The sequence below is a fragment of the Pan paniscus genome, chromosome 1 (genome assembly GCF_029289425.2).
Source record: "Pan paniscus chromosome 1, NHGRI_mPanPan1-v2.0_pri, whole genome shotgun sequence".
Taxonomy (NCBI): domain Eukaryota; kingdom Metazoa; phylum Chordata; class Mammalia; order Primates; family Hominidae; genus Pan; species Pan paniscus.
In genome coordinates, this window is record NC_073249.2 from 210,763,677 (window position 1) to 210,785,098 (window position 21,422).

The 21,422-nt window shown below is 57.0% G+C and overlaps 1 protein-coding gene across 2 annotated transcripts in view; it reads left to right on the forward strand.

Annotated features, from left to right (window-relative positions):
• The first annotated feature begins 1,774 nt into the window (after positions 1 to 1,774).
• Positions 1,775 to 21,422, forward strand: part of EPHA2 (EPH receptor A2) — a 33,099-nt gene continuing 13,451 nt past the window's right edge. The window contains exons 1-5 of one of the 2 annotated variants that reach the window (XM_003806238.8): positions 1,775 to 2,020; positions 6,911 to 6,978; positions 8,820 to 9,489; positions 19,455 to 19,610; positions 19,700 to 20,032. In XM_003806238.8, the coding sequence (XP_003806286.4) occupies positions 1,936 to 2,020; positions 6,911 to 6,978; positions 8,820 to 9,489; positions 19,455 to 19,610; positions 19,700 to 20,032 (1,312 nt within the window). In that variant the 5' untranslated portion in view covers positions 1,775 to 1,935. The remainder of the gene's footprint in view (positions 2,021 to 6,910; positions 6,979 to 8,819; positions 9,490 to 19,454; positions 19,611 to 19,699; positions 20,033 to 21,422) is intronic. The other variant, XM_055097745.2, reaches the window with a different exon arrangement.

A 21,422-nucleotide genomic window follows, 5' to 3' on the forward strand; every position in this document is an offset into this window, starting at 1 on the left:
CATACCCAAATCCTCTCATGCCCGTGCACACACACTTATACACACATATACCAACACTTTTTTTTTTTTTTTTTTGAGACAGAGTCTTGCTGGCCCAGGCTGGAGTGCAGTGAGTGGCGCAATCTCGGCTCACTGCAATCTCTGCCTCTGGGGTTCAAGTGATTCTCCTGCCTTAGCCTCCTTAGTAGATGGGATTACAGGTGAGTGGCACCACGCCCAGCTAATTTTTTTGTATTTTTAGTAGAGACGGGGTTTCACCATGTTGGCCAGGCATGTCTGGAGCTCCTGACCTCAAATGATCTGCCTGCCTTGGCCTCCCAAAGTGCTGGAATTACAGGCCTGAGCCACCGTGCCCAGTCACATACAACACTTATGTCCATACACACACTCACACACAGTCATACATACATCAACACTCTCATGTCTACACACACGAATGCACATTCAACAAAATCTCACACCCTCATACACATGCACTTATTCTCACAGGCACTTGCACACTCACAGGCTCTCAGAGGACCAAGGCTCTCCTCCCATCCTCTTGGTCAAAGGCTTTAATTAACCCCAACGCCTGTAATTAACCCTTCCTCTCCTCCTGCAGGAGAGATGTCTGGACCCGCTTCCCAAGAGTAGGCACCAAGGCGAGAGGCCAAGATGTCCACATCCGGCAGAGAAGACCCAGGTACCTGGGTAGCAGGTCCCGGGCATCAAAGCGAGGATGGGGTCAGAGAGGAAGAGGTAGGCAAAGGGAGTCTGGGGCCTCCCAGGAAATCAGTCCTGCCACAGTTGCTCTTCCTGGACTGGTCAAATGGTGATTGGCCAACAGGCAGCCGTGGGTGGCTGGGCAGGCAGGCCAGAGCAAATTTCCCGTTTGTTTCACTCACACTAGCCGCTTCTGTCAGGAAGGGAGATGAGCTCATGTCTGAGGAAGTTTTGTGAAGAGGCCTTATCAAGGGGCAGGTGGTAGGCAGGTGTCCTCCAAACTGTCAAAACCTATCAACCCATGCCAGGGTCGGGGGCCAGGGGTGCCCCTTGCCCCCTTCCCCAAAAAGAAGCAGTGGTTCAAGCAGAGACCACCAGGATTCAAATCCTGCTTCCACTACCCGTGAGCTGTGCACCCTTTGGGCATGTTGTTTCTGCTCTTGGAGCCTCAGTTTCCTCTTCTGTAACATGGGGATGATGACCACTGCCTCCCAGATGAGAATTATTAATAAATAAGATAGTGCATGTCTGATCCATTCCCAGAGGAAATGAACCTATTCTCAGATCATAGTAGGCTTAGAGGCTTCTGAACAGAGATACTCTTTTTGACCATCAACAGCTTGGTATACTCTTCAAGGGTTTTAGGAAGGAGGGCATCCAGGTCTATTTCTGGGCCACTCTCCCAGGCCTGCTGCTTAGGAGGCAACTGCTTATTGGACCCCCAATCCATTTCAGCTCAGGCCTTCAGGCCAGCGTTGAGCTCAGTTGCATTGAGCTCAGTCTCAGAGGTGAAGGGCAGAATGGGTATGGCTCAGCGCAAAACCATTAAACGTTTCCACCGAGGATACCAGGCTCAGAGATCCCTGGGGGCTAATCCGTAGGGGCGCTGGCGCTTTGAGACGCTCAAACTTTGGAAGGCCTGCGGGGAGCCTTCCAAAGTCCAGAGGGCCCCAAGGTCCTCCTCCAAACCCCTCCGGACTTCCCCTCCCTCTCCTCTGGGTGCCAGCCCGGCCCCTTTAAAGACATTCCTGAGGGCGGGCGTTGGTGACGTCACGCAGGGCATGAATGAACAGGAGTCGGTTCTCACCCAACTTCCATTAAGGACTCGGGGCAGGAGGGGCAGAAGTTGCGCGCGGGCCGGCGGGCGGGAGCGGACACCGAGGCCGGCGTGCAGGCGTGCGGGTGTGCGGGAGCCGGTCTCGGGGGGATCGGACCGAGAGCGAGAAGCGCGGCATGGAGCTCCAGGCACCCCGCGCCTGCTTCGCCCTGCTGTGGGGCTGTGCGCTGGCCGCGGCCGCGGCGGCGCAGGGCAAGGAAGGTGAGTGCGCGCGGCGTCTGGACCCCTGGCCCCCGGGCCCCAGTGCCCCCCAGAGCCCGGCGCTCCTTGACGCGCGCAACTTTGGAACCTACCTGGTGCCGCCCAGTCCCGGCGAACTGGAGTCCGGAGGGCGCACGGGCTGCGATCGAGGCGAGCCCTGGCCCCCACCCGGGGTCATAGGGGCTCCGGAGAATAAGCGGTTTCAGCTTGGTCCCACGGGCCTCGGAGGCTGCGGAGAAGAGGACGCGGCGCAGGCCACGCGGTTGCAGTCCAGGCGGCGACTTCGGGAACGCGTCCCGGCGGGGGGCGTGGGGAGCCCCCTAGAGAAGGGGGTGTTTGGGCAGCTTTCCGCGGGCTCAGCTTCTTAGTGACCTGAATTCACTAACCCGCTTGCCGGGGTTTTGCGGAGAAGGCATACTGTGCAGGCCTCGCATTTTGGGGAGGGGGCTCGGGCGGGCGGGAGTCCCCTGTCGAAGCCCCTGTTCCCTGAGATTTTCTCCACGCCCCCTTCACCTCCAGTCCCGGGGGAGAGCGTGGAGATAGGTTCGGGCCAATCCCTGCTCACACACTCCTTTCCCTCCTTCCCAAGCCGCACTCCCGGGCTCCCGGGGCAGGTTAGGGGCCGCGAGTGCGGACAGGAAGTCCCAAAGTCAAGCGTTCTGAGCAAGGGTGACTCAGAACGAGGAAATGCGGCAGGTGGGGGTGCGGCCTCCCAAGGTGTGGAGCTGTCAGCCCAGGGCCACCAGGGAGTCAGGACACCCGGGGGTGGGGGACTGAATCACCCACCCCCGCCCCAGTGTTCCCGGAGCCGCGCCGAGTGAGGGGCCGCAGACTTTGCTCATGGCGCGGCGGGTGTGTGGTGGGGGTGTTGTCCCTCCGCTAGGGTCGCGGCGAGGATGGGGGCTCCTGCCCTGGCCGAGGACCTTCCTGTCCACCCAGCCCAGGCCAGCTTCAATTTCCAACAGTGAGGGCAAGGCTTCCCCTCCTGCCTGGGCAGAGCGAGGTTTCCGCAGGCTCCACAAGGGGGAAGCCGGGAGGAAACTTGGGCCGGTGAGAAGTTTCCTTCTTTTTTTTTTTTTTTTTTTTTTTTTTGAGACGGAGTTTCGCACTTGTCGCCCAGACTGGAGTGCAATGGCGCAATCTCAGCTCACTGCAACCTCTGCCTCCCGGGTTCAAGCTATTCTCCTGTCTCAAGCCTCCCTAGTAGCTGGGATTACAGGTGCCCGCCACCAGGCGCGGCTAATTTTTGCATTTTTTAGTGGAGACGAGGTTTCACCATGTTGGCCAGGCTGATTCTGAACTCCTGACCTCAGGTGATCCACCCGCCGCGGCCTCCCAAAGTGCTGGGATTACAGGCATGAGCCACCGCCCCCGGCCTGTTTCCTTCTTTTTCTGCCTCCCAAACTGGGTTTGGAGATTTTGCTGTTCTGTGTTGGGAGGAAAACAGGCCAGATCTGGAGCCGTTGGGCAGTGGCAGGTGTTGGGGGTGGCATCCTGTCTCAGTCTCTGGAGTGACAGGGCCCAGATTGGGGTCTCAACTGGGACCTCTGGTTGCAGGAGGAGCTCATGGCAAGGATTTCTGCCACCCTCAATATCCGCCCCACCAACGTTTGGTCCTCCCCCTTCCTGGGGGACTGTGGTTGGAGAGAAGGGGAGAGACAGCTGGAATCACTATAGGCCTTTCTCCTCGGCTGCCCATTGGGGGGTGGGGGATTAGGCGGGTGCTTTGCTGCTGCAGTCTCCAAGCTGGCCTGGAAGCCTGGAGCTGCCTTGTTCTTGTCCCCTGTGTCCACCTCTCCCCAGCCTGTGTGATTAAACCCCACCCCCACACACCATGGGATGCAGGGGGAAAGGCTTGTGTATTGCACTGGGGTGGGGGTACATTTTTGCTTCGACTCTGAGTCCCCGTGAAAGAGTCCCTAGAGAAGTGTGCCTAGGTGGGGGTGGGCATGATGGCCTAGCTGGCAGCTGCTGGTTTCAGTTCCTGGGAATCAGGCTGTATGTGGTGGGTCTGCCTGGGGGTGGCTTAGGGGGCAGGCAGGAGGACACAGGTGCCTTTTTCACCTACCCCCAGGCTGCTTCAGACTTCTTTCTTGCCCCCTCACCCCTAGGCTATACTTGGTCGCCCACGTGGCTCCTGTTAGGTCATCAACAGCCACTGAATCTGCCCTCTTTTTTACAAATGGGGAAACTAAGGGAGGCCGGAGCCCTTGCCAACCAGGGCCTTCTGGACAGAGGACCAGACCTGAGCATCCCGCTTCTCGGCTGCCAGAGCCAAGGCCCTGCCTGCTTTGTGGTTGGTGTCATGGTAGATTTTCCTGGGAAGCAGGCATAGCTGGGCAGGGGCCTGGGCGGGTGGCAGGGGGTGCTGAGCTGGGGTGCTGCTGATGGGAAGAGGGCTGGAGAGTGCCAGGAAGTCCTTGGTTTCTGGTTCTACCGGGGCCACATCTGCCCTCTATCCCCTTCCCCTTTTCTTTCATGTTTTCCCCAGAGTCCCCACCTCCCTGCTTCCTTTAGGGATTAGCTAGTCTTGGTTAGAGAGGAATGGGGGAAGCGGGGAGGGAACCACAGCCTCGGAGGCTGCGGAGAAGGACCGGAGACCGGGAGTGGGTGGCAGTCCTGCATTTGTGGAAGAAGCTGTGGAGCAATGTGGACCCACAAAGATGGCACTTACGGTGGAACTCATGGCAAAGAAAGGAGGTGTTTTTTGCTTTTTTTTTTTTCCCCCCAGAAATGGGAAGGTAAGGGGATAGAGAGCTCATGGATAAGCCCTGCTTAGCCTAAGCCTCTCCAGGAAGCCGTCTGGGTCAGCCGAGGGGCTCCCAGGCTCCCACCCTTTCCAGGGAAGCGGGAGCCTCTGTCCCTGGAAGAACCTGGGGAAAGAGCCGCGCCCGCGTCAGGGCGGAGGGACCCAGCGCTGGGCGCCTCCTGTTCCTGGTGGTTGGTTCGAGGGAATTTCCCTGGGAGGGGGCCGGGGTTGGAAACCCCTGCAGGGGGGGCTCCTTCCTGTGTGAGGGCTTCTTTTCTTCTCCGATTGAGCCCTGTGCTACTTCTAGAGCCAGGCCTAGGCTGGAAAGGGAGGGCCCTCCATGCCAGGTTAACCCTTCAGAAGCCTGGTAGCGGTGAGCCCTCTCACTTGGGCACAGACCTCAGCCTCCTGTCAATCTGAGGGGGAGCTGCAGGACTGTGAGGAACCTTTGTCCTTCTACCCACCCAGCTGAAATCAGGAGCCTCCAGATTCCTTCCTGTGTAGCTGGAACATTCCATTTGCTAGTGGGGTTAGTGAGTTTCAAAGCCCCGGCCCTGGGCATGTCTGAACAAATCCCTGCCCCTGCCCACCCCGCTGCCCCCAGCCACCCTCCCCTATCCCCACAGCCTCTGTCATGGGGCCGGTGTCACATCGGATTTCCTCTTGCCTGTCTGGGCTGCCTGACCCTTCCTAGAGGGGTTTGGCCCCGGTCAGTAGTGGGGGTGGCAGCATTTCACGCCCCAGCCTGGGAGCCTTCAGCCCAGGTAGGAGGGCCATGTCACTTCGGGAGGCGGTCTTCAAGACCACCCTCAGAGCCCAGCTCCCATCTCCACAAACCAGGCCATCCCTGCTCCCAGCCTGCCTGGAGCTCTGTCCACTCTTTGAGTCCTTCTCCGGTCCTGGCCTTGAGGAATGGGGCTTCTGAGGCAGATCCCTCATGCTCCAGGGCCCAAAGGAAGCATTGACTTGGTTTCTTTACCCCCACCTTAGGGCTTTACCCTCTGAATCCATCTTGCATAGGTTCTATGCCCCAGTTTCTCCTATCTCCTTACCCTCTAGGGAGGGTAGCACTTATTGGCAGCTACCTGGACTTTACTTGGAAATAGAGTGGGGACAGTACCTAGGGTCTTAGGTTTTGGCTATGGCCTCTGAGCCTGGCAGAGAACCTGGGGTGGATCAGTGGGAGGTGCCCAATGGCAGGACTAGGTCTAGGGAAGACCCCGGGAGTGTATCCCTCTGCCAGGCTCCAGTTGCCTCTCTGGGAACAGGATGGTCCTGACACCTGGTCTCTGGGCCTAGAATGTCCCCTACAAGGGCTTTTATTCCTGATCCCCCAGGAACCTCTGGCACCCCTGGCAGGGCAGTGGTCAGGATGTGAGGGGCAGGGGTGGTGGGAGTGACTTTCCCAGGGAGGGGACCTCACCAGCTGTGTGTATCTTTGGGCCCCTCTTAGGGGCCCTATGGGTCCAGGGCTTTATCCTGCCTGCTCTGTGGCTTTTGTGGTGAGAAGATCGGTTTCCAGATACCCTCTTCCCTCCTCCACCCTGGAGCTATTCCCACCTGTTCACAGCACTCTCTTCTTGGAGTACCGCAAGATGCACGTGTACATATAGGTGCATGTGTGTGTGCTACATGACCTGAGTGGGGTTGGTGTGTTTCCTGCTGGGGGGAATGTGGCAGAAGCAGACACCAGTGTCCCCAAGGCCCACATGCACGTGAAATGCTGCCGAAGGGCCTTGTCCAAGGAAGCAGAGGGGGCGGTGTGGTGTCACTTAATACCCTGCTCAGCCCAGCTCTCTGCCCAGCTGCTGTTCTCCTGCCGGGCTGAGCTCCCTGGCCTGCTCTGCCCAGCTGGGGACTAACGGAGGGGGACAGGATGGCTGGAATCCTGGCCTGGGAGACTGGAGGCCCAGTCCTGACCCCAGTCTGCTGTGTGCCTTCAGCTGGGTTCCATCCTTTTTCTGGGCCTGTTTCCCTCATGAGTCGAGGGATGATTTTCTTGGATATGGTGACCCTGTGTGGTGGGGTCCCTCTCGCTCTGTCTGAGAGTTGGGGTTCCTGGAGGGATCCTCACCTTTCCTGCCATGGTCTGACTCCTGAAGACACCCCCAGGCTCACCCCCTCTCCCTTCTCCCTTTCAGTGGTACTGCTGGACTTTGCTGCAGCTGGAGGGGAGCTCGGCTGGCTCACACACCCGTATGGCAAAGGGGTATGTAAGCCTTCGGGGTGGGGAGGGGTGTGAGAATGGGGCTGCTGGTCCCCTGTAGAGATGGAGAAACCGAGGCCCAGGGAGCGTGGGGCCTGGCTTCAATTCAGCAGCTCAGCCAGGTCTCAGGCTCAGGGTCCAGCTTCTTACACCAGGCTCAGAGTCAGCCGGCCCAGGCCAGGGCTGGATGGGCGTGGGAAGGTACGAGGGTGTGGGTGTAAGCCTGAGAGGTGGGGGGAACTGGGGAGACAGAGAAGGCCCTAGCGGAGCTGGGCCTTCCATGTTCCAGAAGGGCTGACAGTCAGAGGGATCTCTGGCACCACCCATCCACCTCTTGGGAGGGAAGGGGTTAAAGATGCCCCCTGTCTTGAGGTCTCAGCCCAGGAGGTGAGGGGTGAAGAAGAGACAGGGAACAGGAAAACCTGATCAAGTTCCTTCCTGCCCGCCCCTTTCCCACCTCCAGCTGTTGCTTCCCCTTCCTGTGGGGGGCTGCATTTCTCTGCCTCATTCTCACCTGGGTCTTCCCCTCTATGCCGTCCTGATGTGACCAGGAATGGGGGCAGGGGCTGGGGGTTCTTCCCCTGGCTGTGTGTGTCTGCTGTGTGGTCTTGGGGAAGATGTGGCTCTCGGGGCCTCAGTTTCCCTCTCTATACAATGGGCCCTTGCTGAGTTTGTCCTGGGACCCTGAGCTGAGAAAGGGGGCTGTCTCCCAGGGGCTACTTGGAATAGTTCCCAGAGCTGGCCAGATCTGCATGAGTCGAGTTCTTGTCCCTGGTCACCCTAGCTCTGGGCAGGCTTGGCTGGGGTGTAGCCCTGAGCAGGTTTCTAGGATCCTGGAAGTCTAGCTGGGAGGGAACATGGGTCACCTAATACAACCCAGTCTTTATACAGAGTGGGAAACTGAGGCCCAAGGGCATGTAGGGCCTTGGCCAACGCCACACAGTATAGCCCGGGCCTCTGTCCTCCTCCCCTGTGCTTTCATTCATTCTTTTGTTTATTCATTCAACAAACGCTTCCCTGAGCACCTACTCTGTCTCAGGCAGGCTCTAGGGACACAGGTGAATTAGATGCAGACCCTGGCTGAGGAGCTCAGAATCTCATGTGGGAGCCCAGATGTGGGTGTCCCCATGTGCCGTGCCAAGTGCACTTTGGTAAATGGCAAGGGGTACAGGGTAAAGGGAACATGGCAACTTTGGGAGTTGGGTGGCCGGGGGCACCTGGCCCAACTGTAGCCTAACCTGGGAATTCTTTCTGGAGAAGGCTGAGTTATGATCCAGGGAGGGAGGAACATGTTCATCTGCTGCAAAGCCAAATTCTAAATGACGGAGAGCATCCTCCGTTGTTTTTGACTTAATGCCACTCCTGCGTTTGCCAACACACATGGGTGCATGGTGAATAATACCAAGAGTAACAATAATCATACTGGCTGCCCGTATGCCTATTACCTTGTGCCAAGCACTGTGTTCAGCCAGTGTAGACATTCTGTCCTTTATCCTCACAGCAATTCTGTGAGGTAGGGGGTCTTGCTCCCATTGTACAGATGAGGAAATTGCGGCTTAGAGAGCATAACCCACCTGAGGTCACATGGAGTCCCGGACTCCACCTGCAGGCTCACAACCTAATAGAGAGGTTTGGCTTCCAGACATGTGCCAGAAAGACCAGGGGCCAGATTCCAGCTCAGCCACTTATGGATGCAGCCCCCACCCGCCTCAGGCCTCAGTTTCCTTCACCGTAGAACCCGGAGAGCACGAACTGGAAAGCATCTTCCTAGTGCCCCACTCTGCCACCTGGGCCTCAGTTTCCCCAGGCACCTGCCCACACTAACCTGTGTCTTCCCCCCACAGTGGGACCTGATGCAGAACATCATGAATGACATGCCGATCTACATGTACTCCGTGTGCAACGTGATGTCTGGTGACCAGGACAACTGGCTCCGCACCAACTGGGTGTACCGAGGAGAGGCTGAGCGTATCTTCATCGAGCTCAAGTTTACTGTACGTGACTGCAACAGCTTCCCTGGTGGCGCCAGCTCCTGCAAGGAGACTTTCAACCTCTACTATGCCGAGTCGGACCTGGACTACGGCACCAACTTCCAGAAGCGCCTGTTCACCAAGATTGACACCATTGCGCCCGATGAGATCACCGTCAGCAGCGACTTCGAGGCACGCCACGTGAAGCTGAACGTGGAGGAGCGCTCCGTGGGGCCGCTCACCCGCAAAGGCTTCTACCTGGCCTTCCAGGATATCGGTGCCTGTGTGGCGCTGCTCTCCGTCCGTGTCTACTACAAGAAGTGCCCCGAGCTGCTGCAGGGCCTGGCCCACTTCCCTGAGACCATCGCCGGCTCTGATGCACCTTCCCTGGCCACTGTGGCCGGCACCTGTGTGGACCATGCCGTGGTGCCACCGGGGGGTGAAGAGCCCCGTATGCACTGTGCAGTGGACGGCGAGTGGCTGGTGCCCATTGGGCAGTGCCTGTGCCAGGCAGGCTACGAGAAGGTGGAGGATGCCTGCCAGGGTGAGTGACGGTTCTGGGTTGCAGGGAAGGGGTTCTGCATTCCCAGGTTCTGGTCTTTAGCTTTGGAATCATGGAATCTTGGTAAGCTCATCCCTGCTTTGACACACATTAGTTCTGTTAGTGGAAATTATAGATCCTTCCCAGACATCAGTTTCCTTATTAAGGCTGGATTAACTCATTCATTAAGAATGAATGAATTGTGGCTGGGCACGGTGGCTCATGCCTGTAATCCCAGCACTTTGGGAGGCTGAGGTGGGTGGATCACTTGAGCCCAGGAGTTTGAGACCAGCCTGGGCAACATAATGAAACGCCGTCTCTACCAAAAACATAAAAATTAGCCGGGTGTGGTGGCATGCACCTGTAATCCCAGCTACTTGGGAGGCTGAAGCACAAGAATCGATTGCTTGAACCCGGGAGGTGGAGGATGCAGTGAGCTGAGATCGCACCACTGTACTCCAGCCTGGGGTGACAGAGGAGACGCTTGTCTGAAAAAAAAAAAAAAAGAATGAATGAATTGAGAAACAGCAGAATGTGGAGTTTATGATTGATGACTCTGAAACAAGAATGCCTGTGTTCAAATCCCAGGTCTACATTTTTAGCTGTGTGGCTTTAGGCCATTTCCTTGGCCTCTCTGTGCCTGGGTTTCCTCATCTGTAAAATGGAGAGGATCATAGCGTCTATCTCGTAGGGTGGCTGTGATAATCAAATGACTTAATAGTAAAGTGCTTAGGTCAGTGCCTGCCACGTAAGTACTTTTAAATGTGGCTGTTATTTTTGATTCATCCCACGAATGTATACTGAGTAGCTCTGGTACGGCGGCACTGTGGTCCCACGGTGGAGTACCAGGAGCAAGTTCCGTGTCTGTTATCAGCTCACTATGTGGCCTTAGGCAAGGTACTTAAAATCCCTGGGCCTGAAACTCCTCTTTCGTACATAGAAGTGACTGAGTTGGACTCGGGGTGCACATCCCCTGGCTGCACATCAGGATCACCCGCGGAGCTTTTGGGAAATGCTTCTGTTGAGGGAGAGGTTGGAGGGGGGCCAAGGGTCTGCCTTTCTTGTCTGAATGTCCCCAGGGCCACAAATTTCCCATTGGGACCTCTATTGATTTTCCACTGGGGCCTCTATAGATGACACACTGGGCCCAGAAAAGGGCCAATTCATTCAGACTCTCCTTGGGGAATGAGGCTTGGGCATTAGTGAGTTCACATGGAGGAAGCCGTGGCGTGGTGTGGCCAGGGCCTGTGACAGCGGAAATCTCCACAGCAATGTGGATTTTCAATGGGTGACTTTTTCTGGAAATGGCCATGAGGCAGAGCATTTGTGGAATGCAGGCCGACCTTTGGAGGGCTGGCTCATCCCCTCTCTCTGGCAGCTTCTTTGCTGAGATAAGCGGGACGTTAAGGAATTGGAGGTTTAGTGGCTGCGTTGCACACACCTTGGCTAACTCCCCCCTCATCTCTGGTCTTGGGTTTCCTTTGAGTAAAATGAGAAAGTTCAACAGCACCAGCAGACTTTATGCTTGTTTTCTAGCCATGGATCCTGCAGCCCCTGGAGGGGGTTGAAGGGTTGGAGGACACTGAAGCCCTTTGTGATGGGCCCTACTTGCCTCCTAAAGCAAGTCCTCAGAACCTTACTTAACACGGTCTGTAAACCCCCCGATGAGAAGTTCCCTACGAGCTTTCTGGCCATAAGCCTGTGGTGTAGGCTCTGCTCCGGCCCATGCCATCGCCCCCTTGTCTTCCCAGCTCCCCTCTGCTGAGCGAGCCCCCCTTCCCCAGGCGGCCCCTGCTTTAGGTGACCTCGAATGCATACTCTCAGTTTCAGACAATGAGTGCGGTTGAGGGGGCCGGGACGAGGCAGCCCAGTGGGGCGAGCAGGCTCCTCCCACATGACATCCTCGCACAAGAATGCGGGGGTGGGGGTGAGGGGCAGCTGAAAACTTTCCACAGGCTGGTGAGGCAGGCCCCGCAGAGATAAGTGGACGGTTGGGGTGGGGGGTGTCTCTCCAGGAAGCGGGGCAGCCTTCCCTCCTCTAGAGGTGGGGGGTCAGGGTTCTGGCAGATTTTGTTTGCAGAGAGCCGAGCAGCCCCCTGTTGGGAAGATCAGCCCAGCAGGAGGACAAGTTTCCAAGAGCGAAATTTCCGACTTAGTTCGTGGAACCCTGTCAATCGCTAGTCACCTACTGCCAGATTGTTCCTCCTCGGGATCCTCCCACCAAAATTCCTTTCAGTGTGGCTGGGTGCCGGTGCGCGAGATGCCAGGAACGCCCGGCTGGCTCCTCTTTATACCTCTAGACTTTTCTCAGCAGCCCCTGGCCATGCTGCTGCTGGAAGTGATGACAGTCGCTACCGTAGACGGATGCCGTCCGAGGGGCAGGCGCTGAGCCAAGCAAGCGCTTTATCAGACATGCGAGCGGAATCCACACCGCCTTTCTGCGTGGCAGGGACTGTGATCAATCCCATTTGATAGACCAGGAAACTGAGGTTCAGAGAGCTAAAGAGGCTTGCCTGAAGTCACACAGCTAGGATGTGGCTGCATCAGGATCTGAATCCAGGCGGTGCAGCGGCGCCCAGGCTGCAGGATGGGTCAGGAAATGGGGCGGGAAGTGACCAGTTCCTTTGGAATCCCTGACTCAGCTCCTGGCCCTGGGGTAGGCTCTCTGGCCAGCCCTGGGGATGGCAGGGTCTGTTGCAGGGGCTTGGGCGCTCTGTTGGAGGCAGGGGTCCTGGAGAGGGCACTGCTGGGTACATTGAGGGAGAACCAGAGGGAGGCACAGGGTCTGCCCTCCCTGCCGGACCCTCCCCAGGCCTGGAGACCCAGATTCTTTCACTGGGGCTCCTGCTGGTGACAAACCAGACCCAGAGTGAGGCGGGGCACCCTGAGGTCACCTGGCACCTTGTCTAGGTTATTCCCAGTTTGTCCGTTTCTCCTCAGGGTTCTTTCCCCAGGAAGCCCAGAGCTCAGGAAAGAGTTAAGTGGGCAGAGGAAGGGAGGCACCTCCCAGGTGCTGTGTGCGGCAGGTGGGCACGCTGCCCGGAGCGCTCCCATGAACTATGTCAGGAATGAGCCAGCTTCCCTTGGTTCCCCCGCCCTGCCCCCGGCCCTGCCTGCGGGGACAGTGGAGTGGGGACAGTGGAGTCGCTCGGGCTGACCGCTGTCCCCCGGGGGCTGCTTTGTCTCCATGTCTCCGCTTCCTGTGCTGGCCTCAGCAGCTGGCGGGGCCCCTGCTGGCGCCTCAGCCCTGGGGACCGCTGGCCAGGTGAGCAGGTGGCCAGCAGCCTTGGCCAGCGGCTCAGCTGAACAGCTGGGAGGCCAGAGCTGGGGTTGTGGGGAGTTGGAGATTCCCTCCTGAGAGGCTCCTGCTCCCTCAAGGGGCCCAGCCCCTTGGGGATGTCCCCTCCCTACTGTAGTTTCACGATCCCCTAGTTCACAGGGACACCCCATTCCAGGCACCATGCTGGACATCTCATAAGCAGGGCTTTCTTCCATCTTCACACACAACCCAGAGAGGATGAGGACTTGATCCCCATTTTACAGATGAGGAAACTGAGGTCTGGAGAGGAAGCAGTGAACAGTGACCAAAAGAACGGGGGCCTGGCACAGAAAGGCAGTTGCCCCTGGTGTGTGTCCTTCCACCCACAGGCTGTATGACCTTAGCAGGTCCCCTCGGGGTCCCACCCCCATCTGTAAAATGAGTGGGCTGGACCTGTGGCCCTGAAGGACGCTGTCAACCTGGTGATCCGAGCTTCCCTCCTGTGGTTTCCCACTGGGGCTCAGTCTGAACACCGGGGAAGCTGTTGACTGTGTGACACAAGTGTGGTGAGGAGGGGTCCCACTGCTTACAGCCCCAGTGGCCTAAAGTCCATAGCTGACAGGGAGGAGTCCCCTGGCCAGGGTATGTCTGTGGTTAAGGTGGTCTTTAGACAGGGTGGTCTCGGGCCATGGCAGGGGCTGCTGGCAGGATTCCTGTTTCATCAGATCACAGTTGGTCCCCCAGGTGGAAGACTCTGGGAGCTGCTGGCTGTGGCTCGCAGGCTTTGTCCCCTGCTGGGAAGTCCCACCAGGCCTTATTTCTGTGATGTTTCTTCTGGCCTACAGGGGTGGGACCATGGTGGCAGCACCCCCAGCCCCCCATGGTGGCTCTCACCTCTGTGCCCTGTCTGCCCCACCCTCAGCTCACACTGGGGGCAAAGCTAGGCGCTGGCATCTCCGCTGGGCGGGCACCGGCTTCTCCCTCCCTCCCTCTCTCCCTCCTGGAGGTAAGTGGGTCCCCAGAACGGAAGGAAGGAGGCGAGGGAAAGCAAACAGAAGATGAAAGGCTGGAGGCAGGACGGGAGCGGTAGGCGGGGGCTGAGGTGGGGAGTGGTGCTTATCAATGGTGGAGGAATGTGCCTGCAGATAGCTCCCTAGGGTGTGTGTGAAAGGGACAGGGTGCTGGCAGCCGTCAGGCCCTGGGGGCAGCCCCCCTTCTGCAGAGACGACAGGGCCTGCTGGGAGCAAGAAGCCACCAGGGCCTGAGGTTGTCAGCTCCCTCATTTGCTGGGTCAGTAACCCATAGGTCGCCATTTGCCGTCTGTCAGGGCCCAGAGACAAAGTCCAAGCTCCACATCCCTGGGCCAAGGTGGTTCCTGCGGTCACCTGCTGGGCCTGGCTTGGGCGGTGACTGGCCCTAGGTGAATTGCCACCATGACCTCTTGACCTCACAACCTTGCCATTGCCAGCCTGGGAGGTGGCTGTGCCTTGGGAGGAGGGGCTCCACTGGGGGCTGGACTTGCGTCACGATAAGGGCGTCTGTCCCTGAGTCACCTCATGCTGCCACCTGAGGGGCGGGCATCAGGAACTGGAAAAACCAGGGTATAGCCGGAGGTGCAGCCACTGTGCCCCAGTTCCCCTGCTCAGAGTAGCCCAGGCCTGCCAGACAACCGGGGCCAGAACAGCTCTCCACAGGTGTGCCACAGGTGTGCCAAAGTTAGGCTCTTGTGTAAGGCAGGTAGGCATCCTGGTGGACCTTCTCCACAGTGTCTCTCTGGGCGCTGAAACACTGCTCATTTCTCTGGCCCTGGAGTGCATATTTCACATGCACATGGTAGGTTTGCCACCCATTCTCTCTCCCACTCACTCTTCCATCCACCTGTCCACCCATCCACTCATCCATCCATCCACCCCTCCACCCATCCACCCCTACATCCATCCATCCATTCATCCATCCATCCATCCATCCATCCATCCATCCATCATCCATCCATTCACTCGTCTACCCGCCAACCCACCAAACCACCCATCCACTTGTCCATTCATCTATCCATCCATCCATCCACTCATACCCCCCTCCACCCATCCATCTGTCCACCCCTCCACCCAACCATCCATCCATCCATCCATCCATCCATCCATCCATCCATCCATTCCTCCACCCACCCACCCTCCCGCCTATCCATCCCTCATCCATCCATCTACTCATCCACCCGTCCACCCACCAACCCACCCATCCACTTGTCCATTCATCTGTCCATCCTCCGCCCCATCCATCCATCTATCCACCCCTCCACCCAGCCACCCACCTATCCATCCCGCATCCATCCATCCACTCATCCACCCGTCCACCCACCAACCCACCCATCCACTTGTCCATTCATCTGTCCATCCTCCCCACCCATCCATACATCCATCCATCCAACCACCACTCCACCCACCCGCCCACCTATCCATCCCTCATCCATCCATCCACTCATCCACCTGTCCACCCACCAACCCACCCATCCATTTGTCCATTCATCTGTCCATTCATCCACCCACTCATACCCCCCTCCACCCATCCATCCATTCATCCACCCACCCATCCATCCACACACTCATCTACCCATCCACCCACCAACTCACCCATCTATCCATCCATCCATCTGTCTGTCCATCCATTCAGCAAACATTAACTGAGCACCGCTGGGCCATGGGACACAGATAAATTGGTCTCCATTCCTGCTCCTCAGGAGCTGCCGGTCTCACGGAAGCTCCTGATACATGCAGGAATAATTTCAAATGGAGCATAAAAGCCAAGTTTTGAATTCCCCTGGAGCTGAAACGGTGTTTATCTGTCTCACCATCGCATCCTAGCACCCAGCATTGTGCCAGACACGTATGAAGTGCCCATTTCTATTTGGTAAACATAAGATTAATAGATGCCCTAATGGGGGCCAGGGGGGCCAGGAATTGGGCAATCTGGGAGGGCTGTGTAGAGGAGCTTAAGCTGGGTATTAGAGGATGCATAGGAGTTTGCTGGTTGGCTAAGGAACAGTAGGTATCTGGTGTATGTGGGTGTGTTTGAGTGTGTGTGACCCCTGTCCCCACTTGCCCGCCCAGAATGCCAGGAAATCCAACTAGATAAAGTCAGGAAGAACACAGGGGCTTGCTGGTGTCCTACTCATGAACTCTGGGACCCCTGAGCACTTGGAAACTCTGGCGGGGCCCTGGAGACAGCCCCTGGTAGCTTTGTGGTTGGAGGAGGGGAAGCACATCTCGTCAGGCAGGCACATGCCCTGTTGACGCTGCCTCTCTGCTGTATTATCTGGCACATCCGCAGCGGAAATCTCTCCAAATTCCCTCTTTCCTGGCGGCAGCAGGCAGGCAGGCCACCCCCGGGCGCTGGGGCCAAAGAGCCCATCTCTTCCCCCACTTCCTCCTCTTGGCATAGAAGCAGCCACACGGTGGGGAGTCGGGGCATTGTGAGGGTTTGCCGGTGGCTAAAGCCTCCAGTGGGTCCGAGCCTGGGCTGTGGGGGTTTATGGCCCCTGCCTGGCCTGAGAGCCTGGGCTGGGAACACCCCCGAGCTTCCCAAGTCAGCTGGCCCTGGACCACCTGAACCAGCACTGAGCCAGGTGAAGTCTCCTCCACAGACAAGTCAGGGCATTTGGGGGAATTGACCCCAGGATAAACATGGCCCAGCTTTCTGGAGTCTCAGTTTTACTCAAAGATCTGGTGGAGGAGAGAGCTATTTTTGTATCATGCAGATATGTTATGGGGAGGGATGCAATATACTCATGGGTTTCCAAATACAATAGGAGACTTGAAGTCATTCGGGGCTTGAAGGAGACCACTTCAGCCACCCCAACCAACCCCCCTGGGCTGGAGTCTACACTTTTCTGCTCACAGACACAAAAGTGCCCAGTTTGAGAAGATCTGTGGTGGGGAATACCCTCCCCCCCTCCACAACACATAGACCCACAGCTGCTCTGAAATTCGTCAGGAGTTTCTGGCTTTTGAAGTGGGTCAGGCCTTATCTCCTCTCTCTTCAGGCTTGTTTCAGAATGTTGATTTATCTTTGCTCCAAATTGAAGTGTTCCTAAGAACAGAAGTGGGAAAGGAGGCCCGGTGAGGTGGCTCACGCCTGTAATCCCAGCATTGTGGGAAGTCGAGGTGGGAGGATCACTTGAGGCCAGGAGGTCAAGAGACCAGCCTGGGCAACAAAGACACACCCCGTCTCTAAAAAATAAAATAGGCCGGACGCGGTGGCTCATGCCTGTAATCCCAGCACTTTGGGAGGCCGAGACGGGTGGATCACTTGAGGCCAGGAGTTCGAGACCAGGCTGCATCTCTACTAAAAATACAAAAGTTAGCCAGGCTTGATGGCCGGTGCCTGTAGTTCCAGCTACTCAGGAGGCTGAGGCAGGAGAATTGCTTGAACCCAGGAGGCAGAGGTTGCAGTGAGCTGAGATCCCACCACTTCACTCCAGTCTGGGCAACAGAGCGAGACTCCATCTCAAAAACAAAATAAATAAATAAATAAATAATGAAAAAGGAGTGGGAGAGGAGAGAGGCTGAAAATCAGGCATCCTAAGTTTGAGTTCTGGTTTCCTTCTTGGGAGCTTGGTGACCTTGGACAAGTTTTTTTGTCTCTCCTCACCTCCAAAGTGGAACCAGCGCTAATAGTGCCTGTATATAGCAGGTCTATTGCGAGGACTACATGAGGGTACAGTGCTCAGCCCGAGCCCTGCGCATAGTAGGTACTGTCATTGGGACTCCAGGCTCTGTGCAGAGCAGGAGTCGGGTCCCGGGCCTCCTCTGCTGCATGACCTGGGACAAGCCCCCTTCCCTGCCCTGTGTGCCTGAGCTCTTGCAGGGCCAATGCTGAGGGTCTGCAGAAGCAGGATGGACCAAGGGGGTGAGAGCGGCTGTTTGTGTGGTCCCTGGGCCAGGGTAGGGAGGGGACAGGGATGCAGCCTGGCTCTGAGAGCAGAGTCATCAGCAGGAGGTCACTATCTGGCACCTTACAGAGCTGGGTGTCCTTTGAGTCCTGTTCCCCTGACTCCTGGTCCCCCTCTGCACCTCTGCTCACACAGGGGACTGGATGAAGAGAGTCTTCGCTCCAGATTCTGTCCCTGAGAGTTAGCAGGTTTGCTTGGGTCAGGGCACTTGAAATTGCTTCCCTGGAGGGGGTTGTCCTTAGGCCATTAGGGGCCAGGTTGCCCCCAGGGTCTTGGACAAAAGCTGCCTCCAGGCACAGATTTTTCCTGACGGCGGGGTCTGACTTCCCCACATCAGACCTCCAGCGGCTTTCCATTGCCTCCAGAATAAAGTTCCAGCTTCTTGGCCTGGCATTGAAGGCCTTTCTCAACTGTTTTATTGCTTGCTGCTCCCCACATTTGTGCCCACAAACCCACTCATACCTTCCGTATTAGTCATGCACTTTCTCACTCCTAACTCCCTCTCCCAACATCTATCATTCCCCTGCTGAACTCCTATGCAGCCTCTGAACCCCAGCCAAAATGTCCCCTCTGTGACTTCTCAGACTCCTGGCCAAGGTTGTTTCCCCTTCTCCACCCCCTTAGCTCTTAGCTTGTTTCCTCCCTCTGTCTTGCAGACCTTGTCAGGTGCTTCTGCTCCCTGAGATCAGGAGTTTGTTTTCATCTTGGTGCATACCCAGCACTGGGGGTGGGCCAGGCACAGAGCAGAGGATCATTGTGTGTGTGGTGAACACGGTGCTGAGGTTGGAGGTGTCTCAGGACCCTCTCATCAGAACAATCTGAAGGATTATAATTGTAGGGTTGTTGGAGGAGCTCCCTAGGGTGACCTCTACCCACCCTGGCCACTTCAGCAGCTGCCCAAGCCCTGGACAGCCCTGCACCGTGAGCTCTGTGTCTGGGCAGCTTCCTGCCTGTAGGGCCAGGAAGGGGCTTAGGGCAGGGGCGGGATGAGACAGGATAGGGCGGTGGGAGGAAGAAGCCCCCGGAGTCAGGTGCCTGAGCCCCCAGCCTGCTGGGCCAGGACAGGACTGGCCACTGGGGGAGGAAGAGTCACTTCCTGGCTGTCCTTGTGAGTGGCGGATATGACTCGGTCCTGGAAGCAGAGCCAGAGAAAATGCCAGGGGGCTTGGCCTTTCCTGCTTCCTGGTCAGCCCCGGATGGAAAGGAGGGCAGGTCCTGGGCTGGAGGTAAACCTGCAGGGATGGCATCCTGAACTGATGAGGCTGGCCAGTGAGTCAGGGTGGTGGTGACAGTCAACAAACACACATGGTCAAGAAGAGGCAGTCATTGCCCTGGGCAGCTCTCAGCTACCCAGGTGGGGACCGGACAGGCTAGTCTGCACGGAGGAAAGGGGATGAGGCCGGTGGGCAGCGTGCTTGGTCAAGTGCTGAGCTAGGCTGTGATGGGATTCTTGGTTGGCTGAAAGGCGAGGTATGGCCTTGAATGCCAGGCTCAGGGGCGTGGTGCTTCTTGCAGGAGCCAGTGGGGAGTGAAGCAAAGGTTTGCAGCATGTGTGTGAAGCACTTCCTGGGTGCCCGGTACATGCTAGGCCCTTGCCATGCATTTTTCCATCACAAGACATTGTGCCGATGAGAAAACAGGTCCATAGAGATTTACTGACCTGCTTGCAGGGCAGGGGTCCCTGGTGAGGGAATGAGACAGTCACTTGGGGTGGAAGCAGATTGAACTGATGTCCTTGTGCTCTGTCTGTCCTGTGTCCACCAGCCTGCTCGCCTGGATTTTTTAAGTTTGAGGCATCTGAGAGCCCCTGCTTGGAGTGCTCTGAGCACACGCTGCCATCCCCTGAGGGTGCCACCTCCTGCGAGTGTGAGGAAGGCTTCTTCCGGGCACCTCAGGACCCAGCGTCGATGCCTTGCACACGTGAGTCTTGCAGTGGGTCAGGGTGGCGTGACTGAGGGTGACGTCTCCGCCTGGGTCCAGCACAGCACTGACTCCTCCTGTCTGTGCAGGACCCCCCTCCGCCCCACACTACCTCACGGCCGTGGGCATGGGTGCCAAGGTGGAGCTGCGCTGGACGCCCCCTCAGGACAGCGGGGGCCGCGAGGACATTGTCTACAGCGTCACCTGCGAACAGTGCTGGCCCGAGTCTGGGGAATGCGGGCCGTGTGAGGCCAGTGTGCGCTACTCGGAGCCTCCTCACGGACTGACCCGCACCAGTGTGACAGTCAGCGACCTGGAGCCCCACATGAACTACACCTTCACCGTGGAGGCCCGCAATGGCGTCTCAGGCCTGGTAACCAGCCGCAGCTTCCGTACTGCCAGTGTCAGCATCAACCAGACAGGTGAGGTCCAGGGGTGGCAGCTGTGCCCTATGGGGCCTGCCCAGGTGGGGCTTAAGGAGGACGGCCATCTGGGGCTCGGGTGTGTTTAGAGAGAGGCAGCAGAGCAAGTGGTTAAAGGCACAGTGTCTAGAGCAAGCTTGTCCAACCCGTGGGCCACATGTGGCCCCAGCCGACATTGAATGCGGCCCAACACAAATTCGTAAATTATCTTAAAACATTATGATATTATTTTTGCAATTTTTTCCCTTTTTTTTGAGACAGAGTCTCGCTCTGTTGCCCAGGCTGGAGTGCAGTGGCTCGATCTCGGCTCACTGCAACCTCTGCCTTCCGGGTTCAAGCAATTCTCCTGCCTCAGCCTCTGGAGTAGCTGGGATTACAGGCACGTGCCACCACACACAGCTAATTTTTTGTGTTTTTAGGAGAGACAGGGTTTCACTATGTCGGCCAGGCTGGTCTCGATCTCCTGACCTCGCGATCCGCCCGCCTCGGCCTCCCAAAGTGCTGAGATCACAGGCGTGAGCCACTGTGCCCAGCCTGCAATTTTTTTTTTTTTTTTTTTAGCTCATCACCTGTTGTTAGTGTTGCTGTATTTTATTTGTGGCCCAAGACCATTCTTCCATTATGGCCCACAGAAGCTGAAAGATTGGACACTCCTGCTCCAGAGCCGCTTCTGAGCTCTGTAACTGTGGGCAGGTTACTTAACCTCTCTGGGCCTCAATGTTCTCCCCTGTAAAGTGGGATAATAATTGAGAATTGAGACTGGGCGCGGTGGCTCACGCCTGTAATCCCAGCACTTTGGGAGGCTGAGGTGGGCAGATCACCTGAGGTCGAGAGTTCGAGACCAGCCTGACCAACATGGAGAAACCCCATCTCTACTAAAAATACAAAAAATTAGCTGGGTGTGGTGGTGCATGCCTGTAATCCCAGCTACTCGGGAGGCTGAGGCAGGAGAATCGCTTGAACCCAGGAGGTGGAGGTTGCGGTGAGCCGAGATCGCACCATTGCACTCCAGCCTGTGCAACAAGAGCGAAACTCTGTCTCAAAAGAAAAAAAAAAAAAGAAAGCATTCAGCAAAAGTTAGTTCTTCTTCTTCTTCTTCTTCTTCTTCTTCTTCCTCTTCTTCTTTCTTCTTCTTTTCTTCTTTTCTTCTTCTTTCTTCTTTCTTCTTCTGTTTTTTTGAGACGGAGTTTTGCTCTTGTTGCCCAGGCTGGAGTGCAGTGGCACAATCTCGGCTCACCGCAACCTCTGCATCCCGGGTTCAAGTGATTTTCCTGCCTCAGCCTCCTGAGTAGCTGGGATTACAGGCATGCGCCACCATGCCCAGCTAATTTTGTATTTTTAGTAGAGACGGGGTTTCTCCATGTTGGTCAGGCTGGTCTCGAACTCCCAA